The sequence below is a fragment of the Ambystoma mexicanum genome, chromosome 3p (genome assembly GCF_040938575.1).
Source record: "Ambystoma mexicanum isolate Mex_15411 chromosome 3p, UKY_AmexF1_1, whole genome shotgun sequence".
Classification (NCBI taxonomy): domain Eukaryota; kingdom Metazoa; phylum Chordata; class Amphibia; order Caudata; family Ambystomatidae; genus Ambystoma; species Ambystoma mexicanum.
Window position 1 is genome coordinate 195595070 of NC_090925.1, and position 22455 is coordinate 195617524.

A 22455-nucleotide genomic window follows, 5' to 3' on the forward strand; every position below is an offset into this window, starting at 1 on the left:
TAGGATCGGAAAAAAAGGTTGAGTGCTCAAAGCATCAAGCTTGGTAAGGTCTGCTGCTGACCCACTGTTTACAATTGCTCGCCAACATTCCAATGTTAGAATTTTAGTTTTCATCTTATATGCATTGGGACGTGCACAGACCGGGTCAGACGTGGACTTTCCAAGGTGTGTCCAAGAATAGATTGTGATTTCTTTGTCTCGCCGTTGGTGGATGAGTGTTGGGAGCTTCCAAATGACACTTGCAAGTGTTGGGTAGGCAGGATTTCAGACACGTATGACGGAAACACAACTTTGTGATAAGCCGTCAGTGTCACTTCTACCTTCATTGGGCATGCAAGGTTTTTTCTGCGTTCTTGAGTGTGTGCAAGTTTGCCCTCCTTGTGTTTTCTTAACTTCTCCTGACACAAGGGAACAACACTACCCAGTCAATTTATCAAATATTACAGAGTGGTATGTTTCAGAGTGTACCATAATACCGAAAACATGAAATAAATATATAAAGGGTTTTTAGGTAAGGGGTTAAAATGAGTCGGGATAGGATTGAGGTGGCGTTATAAGGGTAAACTATCAGAGTGGGCCTCCCACCCCCCAAATATATGTGTGTGTGTGTTTGTTTTTTTAAAAAATATATATATTTTTTTTAAGTATTTTGATCGCGAGGAAATGTACCACTCTGTAATATCAGGAGTAACATGTCATTAACTTTTTGTTCGCACCCGGGGAAGGATGTTCAAACAATCTAGTGGCTGGAAAAGCAGGCGAGAACACACACTGTTCCACCCACTTTTTCCAGCCACCCGAGGCCTTTACCCAGGTGGCTCCGTTTTGATTGTCAAGAGGCATCAGGGAGCCTCTCGCTGTTGATTCCCCCCCCCCCCACCACCCTTCCCCCCCCCCGCCATCTCCTTCCCCACTTAACCTGCTCGGCCAGAGCTTTTTGTGCCAGTCCTGGTGCTCTTTCCGCCTGTGGGTGCCATGGAAATAGAAAAGGGACTGCATTCCTTTTTGTATGGAGGTGGCTATCTTGTTTTTTTTGTTGTTGTTTTTTTTAGCAGGAGTTTGGGCTTATGCAATACGTGCCAGGCCAATCTCCTATCTATTTATTTGTATTTTTAAAGCGCTCACACAGCACAGGGGCATCGAGGCGCTGTTACAGGAATATGTGTAAGTTGCGTATATATTTATAACGCGCTTAGTACCCAGAGGTTCCTAAGCACAGACCCGGGGATCAATCCTGTGTTGCTTCATGTCGTCTTGTTTCCAAGGCGAGCATGTTGCCGCTGAGCTATCCTCCCGGGACAATTTTAAATAAAAAGTTACTATTCGCACCCGGGGCAGAGACGTCTTTATGGGAGGGCAAAAGGGGCACTTGCCCAGGGCCCTCACCTTGGAGTGGGCCCCCCCACAAGGCTGCCTGATCTAAAATAAGATTCCATTGTTCACCAGACTTAAATAGCACACGCCTGGAGATTTTATGGCATGCTGCTGAGGCGCTAAACCTATTGTTTGTCTGTTTTGACAAGTACATTCTGCCTTGATCAATTAATCATGTAATGTTTTCTGTGTTCACTGTGGAATACACAGTTTGTGTGTTCTGTACTGCACAACTTCTGTAGCATTCTTTCCTTCTTGTGGGAATTATGTTGATCATGTGCAATATCCAGAGTTGAAATCCATATTGATAAATTGAGTGCCATAATGGTTCAGACGTTAGCTCAGTGTGTTAAGCACGCATTGCAGATGTGTGTTCATATGAAAGATTAGAAGAGCGCATTGCAGCAAGGCTGGCTGAACCTTTCCTATGTCTGAAGTTTATAAGCCTACCTGCATATGTACTTGGTTTTGGAGCATAAGAGGTGCTATTATCAGCAATGCCCATGCACCAGATGGGGGTTGCTATAAAAATTAACATGTCATTTGTATGGTGATGGTCTAGAAATTGGTTTGTTCAGAGGGGCGTTCTAAAACCTATGGAATCCCCTCCAAAGATGAGCATAAACTATTAGAAACTATTAGTCCAAACGGCGAATAAAAGACTTTGAACCAAAGTGTTCATGCTTGTATCCTGGCTTTGCCAGCAGGCGATAGTGATCCTGGTCAAATCATATTTCGAGGGGATTGGGTCCTCCAACGTATTCCATAGCTCTGACAGTAATCACCACAGCTGTGCTGCTTTGGAAAATCTTCCTGCGTCGATGACATCGATATATGCTGTCCTCCAGTGCCTCAGTCGAGCCGACGTCACCGGATGTTATAAGTAGGACGCACGACGCCCGTAGCCTCAGTTCCGTTTTTTCCGTGAGCGTGTTTGCTTTTGGAGATCTCGGCGCGCCTCGATTCCACTGAATCCCGTTATTTCGGTTCTTCGAACTTGTTGCTTCATTGCTATCAAATATGTCTTCGGCTTCTTCCACCCCGCGGTCCGGGTTTAAGAAGTGTCGCGTATACTGGTCCAAGATGTCCCTGACGGATACGCACAACGCTTACCTCTGGTGCCTCGGGGAGGACCATGATACGGACGACTGTGTCGACTGCCAATCGCTCACTTCGAAGGCCTTGCGGGAGCGTAAGAAGAAGCTGTTGGTCGGTAAGGTGGCCAAGCCCCGGAAGTCACGTGCCACTGGTCTTTCGACGGACGATTCGATGGGCGACTCCCTGCATCGTCGTTGTGAGTCTGCGGGTTCTCGGTCCGGGAGTCGGTCCCACCATTCCTCTGCCTCTTCGAGGCATTCCAGGAAGCGCCGTCACAGGTCGCCTTCCCCGTCCTCTTCCGAGGATTCCGCCCGTCGGCGGGTAGCTTGTCCCAACAATCATTCCACGATTATGGGATTCGTTCCAAAAGGAGATGTTGGCAATTTTTCAATCGCAGGGCTCCGTTCCGGCCGCGCCGTCTGAGGACGCCGGTCAAGGCCGCGCTAGAGACACCGCTCGTCCGCCTTCGGGCTCGAGCAGTCGTCGCGACCACCGGGCGCCTTCGAGGTCCCGGTCGGACAAGGATAGTTGCTCTAGGCATGCCCGTTCTAAGTCCCGGTCCTCGACGCCCTCGAGACCGCGAGAGCCTGTGAAGTCTTCGAGAAAGACATCAGCAGCGCCGAGGTCATCGACAGACTCTCGAGGCCCCGCCTCCAAAGAAGTTGTCGGCGCCCAGGCCGTCGAGACACACTTTGGGCTCCGCCCTCGAGGCCTGTGTTGCAGCTGTCGGCGCCGCGCTCGACGTCGACGCCTATTCCGTCGACGCCCTCAACGCCTTTCGAGGCGGCTTTGTCGGGGTTGCCTCGTGGTATGGGGGAACCCCCCAGAAAGGCTCTGGCTAAGGCAAAACATGTCTTTGTGCCTTTTTTCAGTTCCTTCTTTGCAGCCTCTGGACTATATTTCTGAGGTGGATGAGGGGTCTGAGGAAGGTGTGGTTCCTGCAGAGGTCCCTGATTACATTGTTTTGGGTCATAGCCAGCTCGAGGAACTGCGCCAGTCATTGCATGACGCCAGTGGGCTCGACACCCCTCCGGAAGTGGAATTTGGTAGGCGTGAGCCTGGCTCGCATGCAGACTCTTCTTATCGGTGCCTGATGTCGAGGGTCACGGATTACCTGGGGTGGTCTGCCCGCCCCCCCCTCCCCACTGGGGATTTTCAGCAGGATGACCTGACTGATATCCTGGACCACGGTCCACCAACTGACCCGGTGCTGCCATTCCATATGGCCTTGCAGAGAAGGGTGGCTGCGGCTTGGACTTCTCCGGAGAGTCTCCCGGCAGTGAGCAAGTCCTTGCCGAAGAAATATCGCCCAGCCAGTGGCGACCCCTGCTACTTGACCACGCACCCCACTCCGGAAAATTTGGTGGTGCTGATAGGGACGACAAACGTTTTGACGGCTGGGTGAAGAAGGTATTTTCTTCTGGGGGTATGGCGCTTCAGGCTACCAAATCCGTTTGTGTCTTGTCTCGTTTCACGCACACTCTGTGTAACTGTATTTCCCTAGCGGCTGATCATATTCCTGAAGGGGAGGAACGGGATGGTTTCCTTGCTATTGTGCAGGATGGCAAGGATGCCGTTTATGAGTCCATTCACTCGGGTCTGGACATGGTTGATTGCGTCAGCCGGTCCATGGCGGCGAGCACCGTGATACGCAGGTTTGCGTGATTGCGGAAGTCAGGGTTTGCTCCTGATGTGCAAGCTCGGCTCCTCAACATGCCCTTTGATGGTGAACATCTTTTTGGCAGCAAGGCTGACGAGAGCCTTGAGAGGTTGCAGACCTCCAAAGCGGCAGCAAAGTCGTTGGGTGCTGCAGTACATCAACCTCCGCCTTTTCGTCCTAGGGGACAGCAATGGAGGGGAGGTTCCTTTCGTTATTACTCGTCCTTTAGTAAATCGAGAGGAGCTGCTAGTCAAAGGGCAACCGTAGGAGTGCCAGAGGTGGAAAACAAGGTATTCGAGGTGCCAAGGCTGCGCGAGCAGTTGCCTCTTTGCCCTCAGGCACTACCGCAGCCGCTTCAGCTCCGTCCTGAGGCCCATGCTTCTCCGGTTGGGGGAAGGCTGGCACAGCATCTGGTAGAAGGGTGTGCCATTACTTCAGATGTGTGGGTTCTGGAGATCATAGCCCACTGCTACTGTCTTCCTTTCCGGCCGAGGCCTCACAACAATCCACCAGGGAATCTCTCTTTGAAGAGTCCGGATCCGCTCCTTGCGCAGGAAATTCAATCCCTGCTGGAGAAAGGCGCCATAGAACTGGTGCCTGTAGCGGAGAGGAACAAGGGATGGTATTCCGCTTATTTTTTTGATTTAGAAGAAAGACGGGGGGGGATTGAGACCCATCACGGTTTGAACAAACTCCTCAGGAAGGACAAGTTCAAGATGGTTACTCTTTCTCAAGTCCTCCAAGCCCTTCAACTTCAGGACTGGTTGGTGTCTCTCGACCTCAAGGACGCTTATTTTCATGTGCTGATCAATCCAAAGCACAAGGAGTACCTGAGGTTCGCGGTTGGCGACTCGCACTTTCAGCATCGGGTCCTGCCGTTCGGATTGACCTCCGCCCGAGGGTCTTCACCAAGCTCATGGTAGTGGTGGCAGCGCATCTCAGGAAAGGGGGGGATTCACGTCTACCCCTACCTGGACGATTGGTTGATCAGGGCGCGCTCTCGCGAGCAAGTCCTGGAACATCTGTCCGTCACCTGCCACTCCCTCCCCAAGCTGGGCTTCTCCCTCAACTTAAAGAAGTCCCACTAGACGCCAACTCAGAGGCTCCAGTACATCGGAGCAGTGCTCGACACGTCCCTGGGGCAGTGTTTTCCTCCCCAGGTGAGGGCTCATCACAGTCAGCAGATGGTGCACAAGTTCCAACATGCCCAGATTCTCCCTGCGTTCGAGTTCTTGAGGTTGCTCAGCCTCACGGCATCCTGCATTCTTCTGGTGCCAGAGGTCAGGTTGCGGATGAGATCTTTGCAATGGGCACTCGAGCTCCAGTGGTCTCAGTTCTCCGGCAGGATGTCGGACCCCGTTCAGGTGCCGCCCTCGGTCGCCCAGGACCTTCTGTGGTGGGCCGTCAATCTGATGAAAGGGGCTCTGTTTTGGCTGCCCTGGCCGGAGGTGACTATCGTGACGGACGCGTCCCTCACGGGATGGGGTGCTCATGTCAACGAGCTGACAGTCAGCGGTCGTTGGTCTCCGTCGGAGTCCAGACTCCATATGAATCTGTTGGAGCTGAGGGACGTCAGGCTTGCCCTGAGGGCTTTTCTGCCGACTGTGCGAGGAAAGAATGTCCTGATTCTGACGGACAACACAGTGGCCATGCACTACCTCAACAAAAAGGGGGGCAGGGTCACTTCCTCTGTGCAGGAAGGCGATGCAGCTCTGGTTCTGGGCAATCCAGCAGGAAATTTCGATCTCGGCAGTTCATCTGGCCGGAGGCGAAAACGAGACGGCGGACACTCTGAGCAGGCAGAGCGCGATCTCTCATGAATGGGAGTTTGCTCAGGAGATTCTCCTGGATATCTTCGCCCTTTGGGGGACCCCTCAAGTGGATCTCTTCGCCTCCAGTGTCAACCGGAAGTGTGAAAGGTTCTGCTCGCGGGAATTTCCTCTAAGAGGAGCCTTAGGAGACGCGTTCGTAGTGGAGTGGTCATTCCCACTTCTGTATGCGTTTCCTCCAGTCTCCGTCATCCCGCAAGTGCTGCGGAGGTTACGGAGTTTCGAGTCCCGGATGATCCTCATTGCTCCGGCATGGGCCAGGAGGACGTGGTACCCGGACCTTCTCGACTTGTCCATCTGCCCTCCACGTCGTCTTCCCTACCGAAACGATCTGCTCTCACGAGAGGGGGGTCAGGTTCTCCACCCACAGGTCAGATCCCTCAACCTTCACGCTTGGCTTCTGAAAGGTTGAGGTATAAGGATTGGGACCTCCCTGAAGACGTGATGATGGTGTTGCTTTCAGTCAGACGGCCGGCGACAAAGTCCCTGTACCGTTACCGTTGTAGAAAGTTCTGCGACTGGTGCAGGGTTAAGAATGTGTATCCTTTTTCATGTGACATTCCTGTGGTTCTGTCTTTTGCTTTCTTTAGCCCACAGGGGCTTGCAAGCGAGTACCGTTAAAGGTTACCTGGCGGCGCTGTCCATATTTAAGCGCTCGTCTGAGGAATGTTCTTATTTAAAAATTCCTTTAATTTCTCAGTTTCTAAAAGGGCTCATTAATGTGTTCCCTCGTCATCTTTCCAGGTGTCCGGTTGGAATTTGAACCTTGTTCTCAAGTTTCTAATGGGTGCTCCGTTTGAGCCTTTATATTCTTGCCCTTTGAGACTGTTAACTCTTAAAACTGTATTTTTAGTTGCGGTCACTTCCGCTCGCAGAGTGAGTGAGTTAAGCCACCCTTCACTGTGTTTCATAAGGACAGGGTTGTCCTTAGTGTGCGTCCTTCCTTTCTTCCGAAGGTGGTGTCGGAATTTCATTTGAGCCAGAAGGTTGTTCTTCCGGCATTTTATCATCCTGCGCATCCTGGTAAGGACGAGGAGAGGCTCCATAGGTTAGATCCTAGGCGAGCTTTAAGTTTCTTTATTGGTTATGCTGGAAGGTGTTTGGGACAAGCTGTGACTAAGCATACTTTGTCTAGATGGATTATCTTGGCAATTTCTGAATGTTACCGCCTGGCGGGTAAGGACCCTCCTGTAGGCTTACGGGCCCATTCAACTAGGGTTATGGCTGCCTCTACTGCCCTGCAGAGGGGTGTTCCTATGTGTAACATCTGTGATGCAGCCACTTGGGCTTCGGTCCATACTTTTGTACATCTCTACTCCCTTAATTCTATCCATGGGCAGGATCTGGCCTTTGGCAAGGCGGTCCTTTACCCTGCAATTTGATTGGGCATTCTAAATTTGTATATTCTAAATTCTTTTCCCACCTCCTTATGTTGGTACTGCTTTGGGAGTCTGTCATAGATATGGAATACGTCGTCGGACCATCCCATCGAAAGAACGTTACCAGGTAAGAGAGTAACTTGTTCATCTCTTGCATTACTGTGCTGACTTCTGTGAGGTTTGCCTTCTTGCATGCTGGTGGCATCGTTTAGTTCATTACTTGATCTTTCTTCTTATGTAGGCCATTTGAGAGGAAGGGGTGGTAGACAGGAGAGAGCGGACCAGATGGTGTAGGCATTGGGCAAGCATATTTTAAGGTCTCTTTGTTTGACACAAACAACTTTTTGCTTTTGTATAAAAGTCAAAGGTTTTTCTGCATGTTTATGAATGACAATTTCACGAGCCATTGTTTTGGAAGTATTTAAAGCTTAAAAGTACAAAAGACATACCTAGATTAAATCTGTTAAATCACATCGATTTAGTATGCTGTTACTTGTATACTTCCCTTGATGATGGAGAGAATGTAGCTAGAATCATTCCCATTTTTTACAACACCCTTCTGTAATATTTCGGTTTTTAAAAATTGTTAGGTTTGGAAATGTGATTTGTGTACTTTGCAAGTCAGTTTTATAAAATGATTGTTTTAGTACATGGTACCAGCTGGAAAAGAAAGTGTTCAAAGAGTTGGCACAAATCACAGCTTCACCCCTTATGCAATATGTGATCCTGGGCATCTCATTTAATCTTGTATTGCCTAACCTCTGTGTTGCCAGTCCCTAAACCTTTCAAAATTGTCAGCCCCTTGGTGTGATTTCCTTCTCAGGGTATGATCTTCATAAAATCCTCACTCATGGTTTCACTGGCTATAGGGTTGCTTCCACTATAATAGTGAGCATTGTTATACTGCACACAACAGGCACTTGTTCCCTTGATCTCTAATGGCAATGCTATTTGAAAACCATGTCCCACTTCTAATCTCAGACTCTCTGCCTCCACTATCCATGCTATGCTATGTGTAGCTTTCTCCTTCCTTACAATTGGTCTACTCTATCCATGCTTGAGCACTTTTTTCTGTGAGGCAGCTAATGTGAGTTCTCTGCCTATTCTGGGTTACTTGTACCTTTTACATACAGTCCTGCATTAATACTACAGGCTGCATACCTTCCCGGATGCTATTTATACAAAGTATCCGGTTTCTATACTAGAACAGAAGTACCCTCTTCGTAGATTGCTAATGTTGGCCTTCCAATGCTACTTGTTTATCAATCTTATTAGAACAAGAATGAAGAGGGTAAGGGGACTTAAAGGGAGTAAACATGCTTATTTTTGAATGCTGCGAGGTGGCATGTCTACCTATGGGGTTTTCTCACGGTGGGGTGGGGGGATTGGGTGCCACCAGGTACACTTGATCACTTAATTCCTTTGGTTTGATTGAGGGGGGGCCCAAAGATGTCCCTGCCCAGGGCCCCAAAAAAGCTTAGGATGGCCCTGCCCGGGCAAACTCCAGGGTGTGAATAGCAATCACTCCTGCTCAGGGTGGCCATACAGGGCCGTTAATGGCCCGCTCTCGCTTGGTCCTTGGTGAGGGCTCTGCCATCTAAAGCCAATAAGTGTCAGACATCTAAAGCCACGTTGACCTATACATTAATGCACAATCCGGTCCAACAACTGAGGTTTCATAGGCTTTACAGAGAGCCCCAACAAATGCAGTCTCATAATCGCAATTGATAGATGTAAACATAGTCTGTCTTTTGAAGCTAATAACAATATAAACCTAGAGCCAAACGGTATAGATTAAAAGGCACCTAGCAAGTTGTATTCATAAAGGAATGTCACCTAGAAACACCACTCTGTGTGATCGTGATATTTGAGAATGTTACTGTGCGAGTCACAGGCACTCGCATGAATCCTGTATTTCTCCAGCTACTGTAAGGATAGTCTATCCCCCCCACATTTTTCTCAAACCAACATTTTAACAAATCGGGCAAAACTTCTACTGGGCATCACAAAGATGATTGAGACAAAAGAATGAGCAATATGGATGAATTTCCTAGTCTGTGTCTGCAGCAGCTACGTTATGCCTGATCCAATTTGTTGTGAATGAGGGGTTGGGCAGTCAGGTATGTGGGTTGATCGGAGAAGGCCAAACATAACCTTTAATTTAAGAATTGAAAAACCTTCTGGATTTTGCAAAACCCCTCTCTAGCCTTGGCAGAAAAAGACACTTTCCAATCTATCTAGAACATCTATGGACTTGGCCAGCTCTTAAAGATATGTCGCAGGACCCAGCCGCTGTAAAGGGCTGTCACCCATTGCTTCAATACCCTGGTAGAAGTGTACCTGTCTCAGTGTGTCCTATATTTGGGAAAGCCTCTCTTTTTAAGATGGATTAACACATTTTTTATTTACCTTACTACAACAGCATTTGAGAATGTCCATAGGTTGTTGCCTTTAGCAACCAGGTTGGGGGTGGGCTACTTGAAGTTCCACCTACCTCTGTGGTGTTTTTTTAGCATGCTCATTTATTCACATTAATCATTCTTATGGTTTTGATCTTGCAGGTGCTGAGGCCTTTAGGAAGTGCATCCGAAGAGGAGGTGAGTACATTGTGTGTGAGTCAGGTGGTGATGAGTCGGTGTCTGCCCTCTTTGCCTATGCCTGCTTTCCGTAACCCCTTCATGCTCCCTCACATTCTTACCCTGCTTTGGCTTTGTGCTCTCTGCCCTGGACCTCTTACTTTCCTCTGATCCTCACTACTTGGAGCCTCCCAATAAAGAATGAATCGCCAGTCTTCACAATTGTGCCTCCAGTCTACAGTCTCAAAGCACTCTGCAATCATTTTCATCCTGCTCACCCGCCACTGTTTAACCAACCTGACATTTCTGAAGCTAACCATTTCAACCGCATTCTCCTCAAGTCCATCATTCTCTAACCCCGATTCCTTCCCTAGCATAGCTCTAGTCCTCCCGCCTTGCCCTCTTCCCTAAATAATCATTGACTGATTTCACTCTGTCTCACACTAACTTTTTAACAACACTGACTGACTTTCCCACATGTTCTCCCTTCACCAGTCACCCTCTACCCCTTGATAACTATTGATCCATCTACTTAAGACCAGCATAAGCCTTTGTGCTTCTCCCACCCCACCCCATCTTTTTCCTTACCACCTGCAAGACAATGCTCCACTATTTTACTTGGCTCATTCCCTAATACTGTTCATGCCGCTGAAAACTATCCTGTAACCTCCAAACCATGCAGTTCCCTGGCACCCCCGCTCCATCTCCTCCTTCCTCTCTGCCATTGATTCTGACATTTACTTTTTCTCAGGGGTGTTGCAAGGTCTGGAAAAGAACCGGGGCTACACTAATATCAGGACTGTCTGGACTCTGGGCTAGGTAGCCTTTTGGTTGTAGCACCTGAGCGTCTATACCGGGCTACAACCAAAAGACCCGGGGCTACAGCCCCCCAGCTCCTTCCTAGCAACGCCTCTGCTTTTTCTCTAACGTTTCCAAGAACCGTGACACCTTCACACAACTATCCTTCCCTCCCCCTCTTCCTTTTCTCCTCCTCTGACTCCTCAACTTGCAGCCTTGTGCTCCCTCTCCCCTACCTAACCCAATGAACTAGCACCTGTTCTCTGCACAGCAAACCCCTTCCTTTGCACCTATTGATCCTTGCACAGTACAAGTCATTAAACAAATGGCACCTCTATGGTGATTCTACCCTCTCACATTCTCTCTTCCGGTGATCTTCCCTCACTTACTTTAAAAAGAGTACTGTTCCAGCCATCCTTAAAAAGCCCTGGCTAATCGAGATAGTCCTTCCCACAATTGACCGGTCTCTTGTCCCCTGCTACTCCAGAGCTCTTGAACTTGTGTACTCGGTAGGATCACTCACTATCTTAGTTTCTATAGTCTTTCTGATTCTGGGTTTTGCAGCAGTTACTCAACTCAAAGGGCACTTATCCATATCCTCAAACACCACCTCGGCGCAGCTCACCAGAACAAATTCTCTTCTTTTCTCATTCTTGGCCGATCTGCAGCCTTCGAAACTGTAGCTCACGCCCTATCTCCTCCATAGTAAAGAGATGGGGGGGGTTTGGGGAGGAGCAGCTAATGGGTTTAGTTTGAAATGTTCGCTAGTCCCGCTAGAGATTAGTTAGGAACACAACAGAAACACAAGGTCTGCATGGGCGCCTTGCTCCAAAAATCAAGGAGTCAAATACCTAGTGGTATCAGAGTATTGTGAATGTATTGAAGATGATAATTTTTTATGTAAGAAACGGGGACAGATTGCAGCATTAAACACATTATAAGTGACTTCCTCAAAGTGTTAGTAAGGTTGGTTCAAAATGACCATGAAAGATATCCAAGTGATGTATATATTTGTTGTGATGCAGGCTTCCCAATAACAAGCTTACTCTGAGGTATAGTTAACAGGTTTATTAAGCTTCTTATCTGCATCAAGTAATCGGGTTACATCGGGTATATATCAAGAGAGATACTTTGGGAGAGCCTACTGGTTCCCACCACCCAGGATACATCTTTCCAAGGCCTGGGTTAGAACCCCACTCACACAACACTCTGCTCAGGCACACAAGGTTCCATGCTAACATTCCACACTGACCTCACCACTCACCAGACATGCATTCAGGAACAGACCTTAGATACAACAATATTCAGCCAACATTAGGCATATACGTAATTGATTTCCAACACTGTCCTAAGGAAGGTTCTGGATGAACAAAAGGGGATATTGGGCCATTTAGCACCGGTCTCAAGATTGCCCCGATTGCTGTACGGATCTTGACACCAATCAATACCAGTACGCATCGGTCATCTGAGATTTACTTCTCATCATTGTGGTTCGATGTGGGCACAGATTCCGTCCAAAAAGGAACATTTCACATTTTACAAAACTTGTATAATCGTGTCCGAGACGTGGTGAAAAGTACATTACAAATTGCCCTGGAATAATGTCTGCCTTGGTTTGTTTTTTTTCTTCTTGTCCAGGCAGGATGCCTGGGGACAAAATATAAATTGGTTAAGTTGTGCAAATATTTGATACTCGTTTGAACATGGATGGTGCGTCCGGCCTTCCGACTGTCTGTAGGAGGGAGGGGATTGTTCTCTGCTGCCAGCTCCTGATAGTATTATTGAAAAGCTAACCGAATTCCCCGGATTATTCTTGGCAGACTCTTCACGTAACTAGGCGTAGGAGTCAAAATAACAAGGTGATATTTGGATCAGGTTTGTCAATTAGAGGGGCTGGGTTACCTTAACACAGCCTACTACCTGGAGCAAATCTTGACCCCCCAAGACAACTGGTGCCATTCAAATATGCACATAACATTGCACCTGTTTTGGCTATATGAGGTTGCCATAAATATGCACCTTAATCAAATTTTTTATTTCCACTACATGAAAGTTTGCATTAAGGGGGTGTGTGCTTTTTGTACTTTACAATACCTTAAAGGCAGGAGCTAATAATGGGCATATTCTCCAGCGTGAGGTCTGGCATGAATTCACATCAGGGCTGTTGCTAGGTCTGGAAAAGATCCGGGGCTACGCTAATGTCGGTACTGTCGGGACTCTGGGCTAGCTAGCCTTTTGGTTCTAGACCCTGTGCTTCTATCCGGGGCTATGCCCCCTCGGCCCCCACTAGCAACGCCCCCGATTCACATGCTCATGTATGTTCCCTGTCAGGCTAGGAATCCTCAGTAAAAAGGAAAACAGTTTCGCTTTCACTTACAAAACTGTATTTCGAGTGGATTGTGTCCTCCAACGTATTCCTCATCTTAGATGTATTCCATCCAGCTTTGCTGCTTTTTGGAAAAAACATTCGGCAGAGGGCGCCGTGCGTCGATGTCGTTGAGTCGATGGTCCCTCGAAGGCCTCCGGTGATGTCATCGGGTGTATAAGTAGCACGCGCGGCACCCGTTGGCCTCAGTTCTGTTTTTCCGCAGTACGTTGCTTCGGACATTCGGCACGCCTTGAGTTCTGTCAGGAAATATAATATTACGAGAAGTAATTATGTCCTCATCATCGACGCCGACCACGACCCCGAGATCGGGTTTTAAGAAATGCAAGTCGTGCGGCTCAAAAATGTCGATCACGGACCCGCACCACAAGTGTTTGTGGTGTCCCGGGGAAGGCCACAACAAGAAAGGAGAGGAAAGCTACAGGTAGGTCGGAAGGATCGGAAAGCCTCTAGCGTCGAATTGAGACCTCATGGGAGAAAGAATCTCCTCGACGCGAAAGGCATAGATCCAGATCTCGAAGCGATTGTCATCGCTCGTCGTCTTCGTCGAAGAAACGACGCCATAGATCTCCCTCCACCTCGTCGTCAGACGAGTCTCTGAAAATGAAATGCCCCACAAAACATTCGTCTTCCGAAGAGTGGGAAGCATTTAGGGTCAAAATGATGGAGGTGTTTGAGAAAGCAAAGCCTCGGTCCGCGCCTTCTTCGGAAGTCGGCCGGGAGCGTCATCGCCCCGACACTCGCGCGCCCTCGAGCCCGGGTGATCGTAAAAGGAAGGATAGGGAACCTTCCAGGACGCCGAGCGAAAAACGCTAGAGTCGACCGTTCGAGGTCACCGCCGTCCGAGACCTTTCACACCTCGAAGGAGAAACTGTCGAAGGCCGCCTCGATGCCCTCGAAGCAGACCCTGTCGACGACCACGATGTCATCGACGCCGTCAACGCCTTTATCGACGTCGATGCCGAAACCCTCGGCGCCAAAGGCTCCAACCAAGCCAGGGCAGCCAGAAAAAGAGAAGGAAAAAGTTAAACATGTAATTCCTTCAGAGCCTGGTACTACACCTCTACCTCCTCCTCTCCCAGAGAAGGTTTTCAAGCCTCTCCCTAGAAAGGAGTTTTTTCAAATCCTTGACCTCAATTTTTGAGGAACAGGAGAGATCCGAGGAGGAAAATGTACCTTTTGGATTGGAGTATGGCACCCCAAGTGTCCCAGAATGCTTGATCTCCGAGGAAAGCAGAATGAGGGATTTGGTGGAGTCTTTGCACAATGCAAGTGGCATTGACACCTCTCCTGAGAATGACTTCGGTAGACCAGATCCAGGAGAGCATGCCAGTCCATTTTACCGTCAGTTAATGACCAAGGTGTTAGATTACTTGGGATGGGCTAGACCACCAGCCCAATTCGTCCAGGACGATTTAACAGACATATTGGACCATGGTCCCACTGAAGACCCAGTACTACCTTTTCATGTAGCCTTACAAACAGGGTGGCCAAGAATTGGGAAACTCCGGCTATCTGTCAAAACATCCAACTCCCGAGAGTTTGGTCATACAGGCAGCCACAGCTTCCTACAAACTTGCGTACCCGCCTATCCCTCCAGACAGGGACGATAAGCGTGTGGATGGTTGGGCACGGAAGGTATTTTCAGCCGGGAGCATGGCATTAAAATCTGCCAACTCCTCATGTGCCTTGGCAAAATGTTTGTACACTCTATGGGAGTGCATTGGAATGGTGGCGGAGCACATACCAGAAGGGGAAGAAAGGGAAGGTTTCCTAGCCATCATTCGAGATGGAAAGGAGGCCATGCAGGAATCCCTTCAATCTGGATTGGACACTGCAGATAGTGTAAGCAGGTCCATGGGCACTAGCACGGTAATGCACAGGTTTGCGTGGTTACGGAAGTCGGGTTTTGACCGCCTCCTGAACATGCCCTTTGACGGGTCTCACCCTTTTTGGCAACAAGGCTGACGAGAGCCTTGAGAGGTTGCAGACCTCAAAAGCAGCGGCAAAATCCTTAGGAGCTGCTATTAGGCAACCTCAGCCTTTTTGTGCGCAAGGGCAATCATGGAGGGGACCATCCTATCGTTATTACACCTCATACGGGAAGACGAGAGGAATGGCCAGTCAAAGGGGCCAAAGAAAGGCCACTTGTGGTGGACGAGGAAAACATGCTAAACCAGCTCCAGCTGCAGCCTCTTTGCCATCAGCAGCTGCAACATCCGCCACAAAACCACTTTGAGGACTTTCACCACAAAACACCTGTAGGAGGCAGGCTGTCGCAGCATCTGCAAGAATGGCGAGCCATTACTTCAGATGTTTGGGCTTTAGAAATAATAGCCCAAGGCTATTGCCTTCCTTTTCTAAAGCAACCTCAAAGCAATCCACCAGGGAGACACCCGTTGAAACTTTCAAACCCGCTCCTAAAGCAGGAAGTTCTAACCCTGCTGGAGAAAGGTGTTATAGAACCAGTACCTGCAGCGGAGAGCAACAAGGGTTGGTACTCCCCGTATTTTTGATCCCCAAAAAGGACGGAGGACTGAGACCCATCTTGGACTTAAGAAACTTGAGCAAGTTCCTCAGGAAGGACAAGTTCAAGATGGTTACCCTTTCTCAGATCCTTCAGGCCCTTCAACTCCAGGACTGGTTGGTGTCATTGGACCTCCAGGATGCCTATGTTCATGTGCCGATTCATCTAAAACACAGAAAATACCTGAGGTTCGTAGTTGGCGATTCACACTATCAGTTTCGAGTCCTGCCATTCGGGTTGACCTCTGCCCGAGGGTCTTCACCAAGTTAATGGCAGTGGTGGCAGCGCACCTCAGGAGAGGGGGGGATTAATATCTACCCCTACCTGGAGGATTGGTTGATCAGAGCGCGCTCTGCCGAGCAAGCACTGGATCATCTGAAAGTCACCTGCCACTTCCTCCACAAACTGGGCTTCTCCCTCAATTTCAAGAAGTCACAGATGACACCTTCCCAACAGCTTCAGTAAATAGGAGCTGTATGAGACACGTCCTTGTGAAAGAGCTCGCCTCCCAAGTCGAGGGCTCAAGACATTCTTCAGATGGTGTCCAAATTCCAAAATGCCCAAAATCTCCAGGCTTACGACTTTTTAAGGTTGCTCGGCCTCATGGCATCCTGCATTTTTCTGGTGCCAGAGGCACGCTTGAGGATGAGATCCCTTCAATGGGCCCTAAAGACTCAGTGATCCCAGTTCTCGGGTCAAATGACAGATCTTCAGATTCCGGACAAGGTCAGACAAGATCTTTTATGGTGGACCTGTCCAGAGAACATTCTAAAAGGAGAACCCTTTTAGTAACCATGGCCGGAGATCACAGTAGTGACGGATGCCTCACTCCTGGGGTGGGGAGCTCATGCCAACGATTTGACAATCAGCGGTCGTTGGTCTCCATCGGAGTCCAAACTACATATCAACCTTTTAGAGCTGAGGGCAATCAGACTAGCGCTGAAGGCCTTCCTGCCATCTGTCAGGTGAAAGAATGTCCTGATAATGACGGACAACACAGTGGCCATGCACTACCTAAACAAAAGAGGAGGTGTGGGGTCACTACCCCTGTGCAGAGAGGCAATGCAGCTCTGAGATTCAGGAGGGAATCTCTTTAACAGCAATTCATCTAGCCGGGGAAGAGAATATGACGGCAGATGCTCTGAGCAGGCAGAGCACGGTATCCCACGAATGGGAACTGGCTCAGGAACTCATTCAAGAGATCTTCGCCCTTTGGGGAACCCCTCAAGTAGACCTGTTTGCAACCGGAATAAACCGAAAATGCGAAAGGTATTGCTCAAGGGAATTTCCCCTGAGGAGCCCTTGGGGACGCGTTTGTGGTGGAGTGGAATTTCCCACTATTGTACGCGTTCCCTCCGATTCCCGTCATTCCTCAGGTCATCAGGAGGCTGAGAAGGTTTCGGAGCCGCATGATCCTAATTGCCCCGGATTGGGCCAGGAGAATGTGGTACCCGGACCTTCTAGACATGTCCATCTGTCAGCCAGTACGTCTTCCTGAGAGAGAGAGAACCCTCTCTCTCAAATGGAAGGTCAGGTTCTCCATTCAGAGGTCAAAACGCTCAACCTTCATGCTTGGTATCTGAAAGGCTGAGATACAGGGATTGGAACCTTCCAGATGACGTTATGGAGGTGTTGTTTTCGGCAAGAAGGCCAGCAACAAAGTCTCTATACCGTTGCCGTTGGAAAAAGTTTTGCAACTGGTGCAGAGAAAAGAATGTCAATCCTTTTCTGTGTTCTATTCCGGAAGTATTATCTTTCCTACTGACCCTAGCACATAGAGATCTGAATATCGGAACAATAAAAGGTTACCTTGCGGCGCTTTCCATCTTCAAGTGCTCATCGGAAGAATGCTCCTACTTCAAAATTCTTTGATAACACAATTCATAAAAGGTCTCACTAATGTTTCCTCCTCACCCTTTGCAAGTACCGATTTGGGATCTAAATTTGGTATTAAAATTCTTAATGTGTGGCCCTTTTGAGCCTATGCACACGTGTCCATTAAGATTATTAACATGGAAAACAGCCTTTTTAGTTGCTTTAACATCAGCAAGAAGAGTGAGCGAATTGCAGGCACTGTCTTCTGGGCCACCCTATACTGTGTTCCATAAGGACAGAGTTGTGTTGAGGGTTCAACCATCATTTTTACCGAAGGTAATATCTGATTTTCATTTAAATCAGAAAATTGTTTTACCCTCATTCTATCCTCCACCTCATTCTTCTAAGGAGGAAGAAAGACTACACAGACTGGACCCTAAAAGAGCTTTAAGCTTTTACATCTCTAGGCTTTCTAGACTTAGAGTGGACAACCAGTTGTTTATAGGCTACACTGGAAGAAAACTCGGTCAATCAGTAACAAAACAAACAATTTCACGCTGGATCATGCTTTGCATTTCAGAATGCTACAGACTAGCACAAAAATACCCACCAGAAGGGTTAAGATCTCATTCCACCAGAGGCATAGCCTCTTCCACGCTCCTTCAAAGAGGTGTCCCTATAAGGTCCGTTTGCGAAGCAGCAACTTGGTCTTTGCTTCACACCTTCTCAAAATTCTATAACCTGGATGCTTCCCAGTCTAGGGAATTAACTTTTGGAAAAGCAGTGCTTTATTCTGCCATCTAAAGGCATTTAAAAAAAATCTGAACCCTCCTTCAGAGGAACTATGCAAAATACTGCTTTGGGAGCCTATCTAAGATGAGGAATACGTTGGAGGACACAATCCACTCGAAGAACAAGTTACTTCTTACCTGGTAACGTTCTTTCGATTGGATGTTCCTCCAACGTATTCCTCATCGCCCTCCCAACCTACCCCTCTGTAGATTTTTTCCGGATTATTGCCATCTCAGATCTCGCAAGGCTGATACCTGTCTGCCGGCTCAATCTACAAAAACAGTACAAGATCACAGATACAAAAGAGGGGAAAAACAGAACTGAGGCCAACGGGCGCCGCGCGTGCTACTTATACACCCGATGACGTCACCCTCGACGGAGGCCTTCGAGGGACCATCGACTCGACGACTTCGACGCACAGCGCCCTCTGCCGACATTTTTTCCGAAGAGCAGCAAAGCTGGATGGAATACATCTAAGATGAGGAATACGTTGGAGGAAGTAACTTGTTCTTCTCCTCTAAACCAATCCCTGTCCTTTGGGTCATACTGCCTCATCCAATGACAGCCCTCTCGCTAAGCCCCTCTTCTGGCAGCCAACTTCAGATTTAGTGAACACGTAAAGTGGCAGTATGTTTCTGGGGGCCTCTCCCATGTTTCCCAGGGGCTGTGACCAGGTGGGTGTGCTCTCGCACATGTGGTGGCACTGTCCTAAAATGCATTTCTTCTGGCAGGAACTTCTTAGATGGATAAAGGAATACTCTGAGGTTCCAGCTGAGCATGGACCCTCTTCAGATGTTGCTGGGGATCCCAGCCATGGGTATGCGAGGCCATGCTGAGGGCTGAGAGATTGGCTATAGAACAGAAATGGAGGGTTGGGATGGGAGGGGAGTGGGGGTGCCATGAGACAGAAGTGTGAACAGAAACTATGTAATAGCATGGTAATGGAGAAGTTGACGGCCATTAACCATTACTTGGGGTCCTACTTGGAGGAATGCGGCCTGCTGATGGCTAGGATGGAGGGTGTCTGTGCCTAGCCATTGAGGAAGGGGGGGGCACATTCCTGTATGGCTATATGTCTGGAGGAGGGAGCCAAGCAAAATCTAAATCTATGTGAAGTCAGCCAATCGTTGTTTTCGATTGATTCATGTGTCGCCACCCCTGAGACTGTGTAATGCATAATTTTTCAACGCTTTCCAAACACACTGGCTATGGGAAGGGAGGGAGGGGTGAAGGAGGGTGGAAAGATTAAATCCTGTTACGAGCTATTCAAAAAGTCTTCATTGTTGACTGTGTCAATTTAAATGCCAATAAAAACTAAAGTAAAAAATAAAAAATAGGATGGGGAATGGGAACGGGGGAATACTGCGTCTCACCATTGGTTGCCTCACCACCACACCCCGAAGACCCCTCACCCAGGTGGCACTGGTCCACCCCCAGAGTCTGGATCCAAAGGCGATGGCCGTGCCCTGTCCACCTGAGGGAGATCCCGGGAACTAGTAGGTGAGACACCCTTTGGTTTCTCTCAGTACCTACACGCAATTGTAAACAATTAAGCAGAGCAAACTGTTTAAAGTACAGTGGGGGAGAAAAAGTGGTTACACATCTGTAAAACAACCTGACATATAATTCTAAGTCGGAGACCGTAAATATAGCAGTCCTTCCCTAGCCAGCCAAGTAAAGTTTCAGTGTTCTAAAGTGTTCAGGCCATAGGGAAGTACCTGGGAAGGGGTTCCGGAAGACACAAGTTCCACTACACAAGACTTGGTCAAAGCCAATAGGTAAGTTATATTAGAAGGTAAAAGTACACTTTGGCTAAAAAAAGGTTTGTGGGGAAAAACGTGAGTGTCCCCAGGGAAAACTCCTAGGCCAGAACTCCACCGCCCATGGCCAAGCAAGGGTAGTATTCGAGAGCGAACTTTGTGCCAATGCAATCCTTATGGGGCAAGGGGTCAACAAGAGGAGTTTACATACACATGGCCCTTAAACTCTTCTAAAAATGACCATGCCCGGGTAAGAATCACTGAGGCCGACTACTCATGCCATTGGTCATGTTGCAGGTATTCCAGGGGTTGCAGGTGCAGTGGCTAAAATAGGGGTCCGTTTTTGGATATGGCTGGTGGTGGTTCTAGACTCCAAAGCAGATGCAGTTCCAAGGATGTCCCAGCTGGTCAGGACAGAAGCCCTTGGCCGATGACCACTGCTACTTCTAGGACAGGATGACCCTCGGTGCATTGTAGGTGCAGAGAGTTGGTGAAGAAACCCTGGTCAAAGGTCAGCAGGCTCAGACCTTGCTGGCAATGAAACACAGGCTCCAGACAGACCAGTTGTATATCTGCCCAGTCTCAAGTTCAAACCCGAGACAGTGTCCACTGCAGCAATGGTGCCTTTTCGGTGGATGGACCACCCCCAGGCCAATGGAGGGACACTTTTGAAGTCCACCAATAGCAGGACAGCATTGCAAGATGAGACTAATTGGGTCCACCAGTCATGGCTAGCAAGGCACCGATGAAAGAGCTTCTCTGGAGATGCAGCAAAAGATCTTCAGTGGATGGCTTGGGCAAGGCTGGCTCATAGGGAGATTTTCCTAAAGGCCTTTGGTCAGAGTGCTCTGGTACTTCTTCCTGATTAGGGTACTACTAGTGATTACCACAAGCTCACCATACTATCCAGGTTTTATGGCGGAGCAGCTCAGGCCTGCCTCAAAGGAGGTGGAGTGGGGTTGTTCATAAGTAATGTGCGCTCGCTTCGTTATACACCAGACACCAAGTAAGAGAGATACCCCAAACCTATATTTATATAAAAAATATAATCTTTTTAAAGAAAAGGCAAAGAGAAAACCGTACACTAACAATTAAGTAAAACTGAGAAAGCACAATGAAGCAAGTAAATATCACTTTTTAAATATTGATTCTTTTAGAGTCTATAGTAGTCCTTCCTGAAAGAGACGCGGCAAATGACTAGCAAGTAAATGCTTTTAGATTCAGGTAGGCAAGTTGTCGGAGACCAAGAAGGTCTACTATTGTGAATAGTGGCAGTCTTTGGCTGGAGAGAGTTTGAGGGTAGCCAATGTATTACACTTAGGAGTACTTTGAGGGTAGCCAGGGTACTAATTGCTCCTGCTCCACTCCAGCATACACCCCAAGTACAGCACACCCTTTATGGGCCAGCCAAACTACACACGAAACATACATCCAACATAACAAACATTTGCGTACAACAATCCCAGACACTAGGCCTACCGATCCGGATACAACAACCCATTCTGCACAATCAAATCTCACTTAGAAAGCCAACACGCACAGACGCCAGTTTCCCCTGGTTCTTTAAGCATCAACAGAAGAGCACAACCTCTATCCTTTCCCTCTTTCGTCACTAACCCACTCCGCCGTCTTTTTCTAGAGCCACATGAACGCCCAGAGTCCATGCTAATGGTAACAGTATGCAGTATAAATGAACTTAACATAACATAACCTCTGTACAAAGTGCTCCCAATGAGCAGTTCCTGGAGTTTTGTGGAGTGAGACCCTCAGTGAAGATCAAGAAGACGCCCAGGAATGAAGAAAGAAATAAAGAAAATGGCCACTGGCAGCTCTGGAGAGGCAGGATAGCAGTACCTAGGGTTTCCCGTTTTACGGGTTTGTTTATTTATTTATTTTACTTCGGGGGAGTTTTTCCAGTGTTTTCAAAACGTGGCAGAATCTGTGTTGATCAGGGTTTTCCCGTTTACCCCTTTCATAACTGTTTTTTCAGGTGTAAACACAGATGTTTTTTTATTGCTTCATTGCGTGCATATGTAGGGTAATCTATTAGTGCAAGATTTGATTTTCTATACAATTTCATGTTAATACAGTAATCTGTTGCATTCCTACAAGTCAAAAGTATTGTAATAAATCATGCAATACTGCAAGGACTCTTTGCCCATCCATGCCCTTTCTTTTTTCCCCATAAGAACTTTTATTTGGGAAAACGACCTTTCCACATTGGCACTGGACACGGGCAGGGCCAAAATATCCAACACACAAGCTGATAAATCTGGTTACTGCTGGCGCTTTCCCACCCAATACTCATGTATCTGAAGATGCAGATTCTCAGGCACATGCTCTGCCAAATATGCATTGTTGGGCAAATTTGTATGCAGTCCCCCTGGGAACACTACAAACAACTCTGACTACAGGTATAGGAAACCCAACCTTGGGTATAAACTTGTACTACACAGTTTTG

The 22455-nt window shown here is 48.1% G+C and overlaps 1 protein-coding gene across 2 annotated transcripts in view; it reads left to right on the plus strand.

Annotated features, from left to right (window-relative positions):
* PEX5 (peroxisomal biogenesis factor 5) overlaps nt 1–22455 on the plus strand; it is a 349012-nt gene that overhangs the window by 132575 nt on the left and 193982 nt on the right. For both annotated transcript variants that reach the window (XM_069650617.1, XM_069650618.1), the window contains exon 3: nt 9902–9937. In XM_069650617.1, the coding sequence (XP_069506718.1) occupies nt 9902–9937 (36 nt within the window). The remainder of the gene's footprint in view (nt 1–9901; nt 9938–22455) is intronic.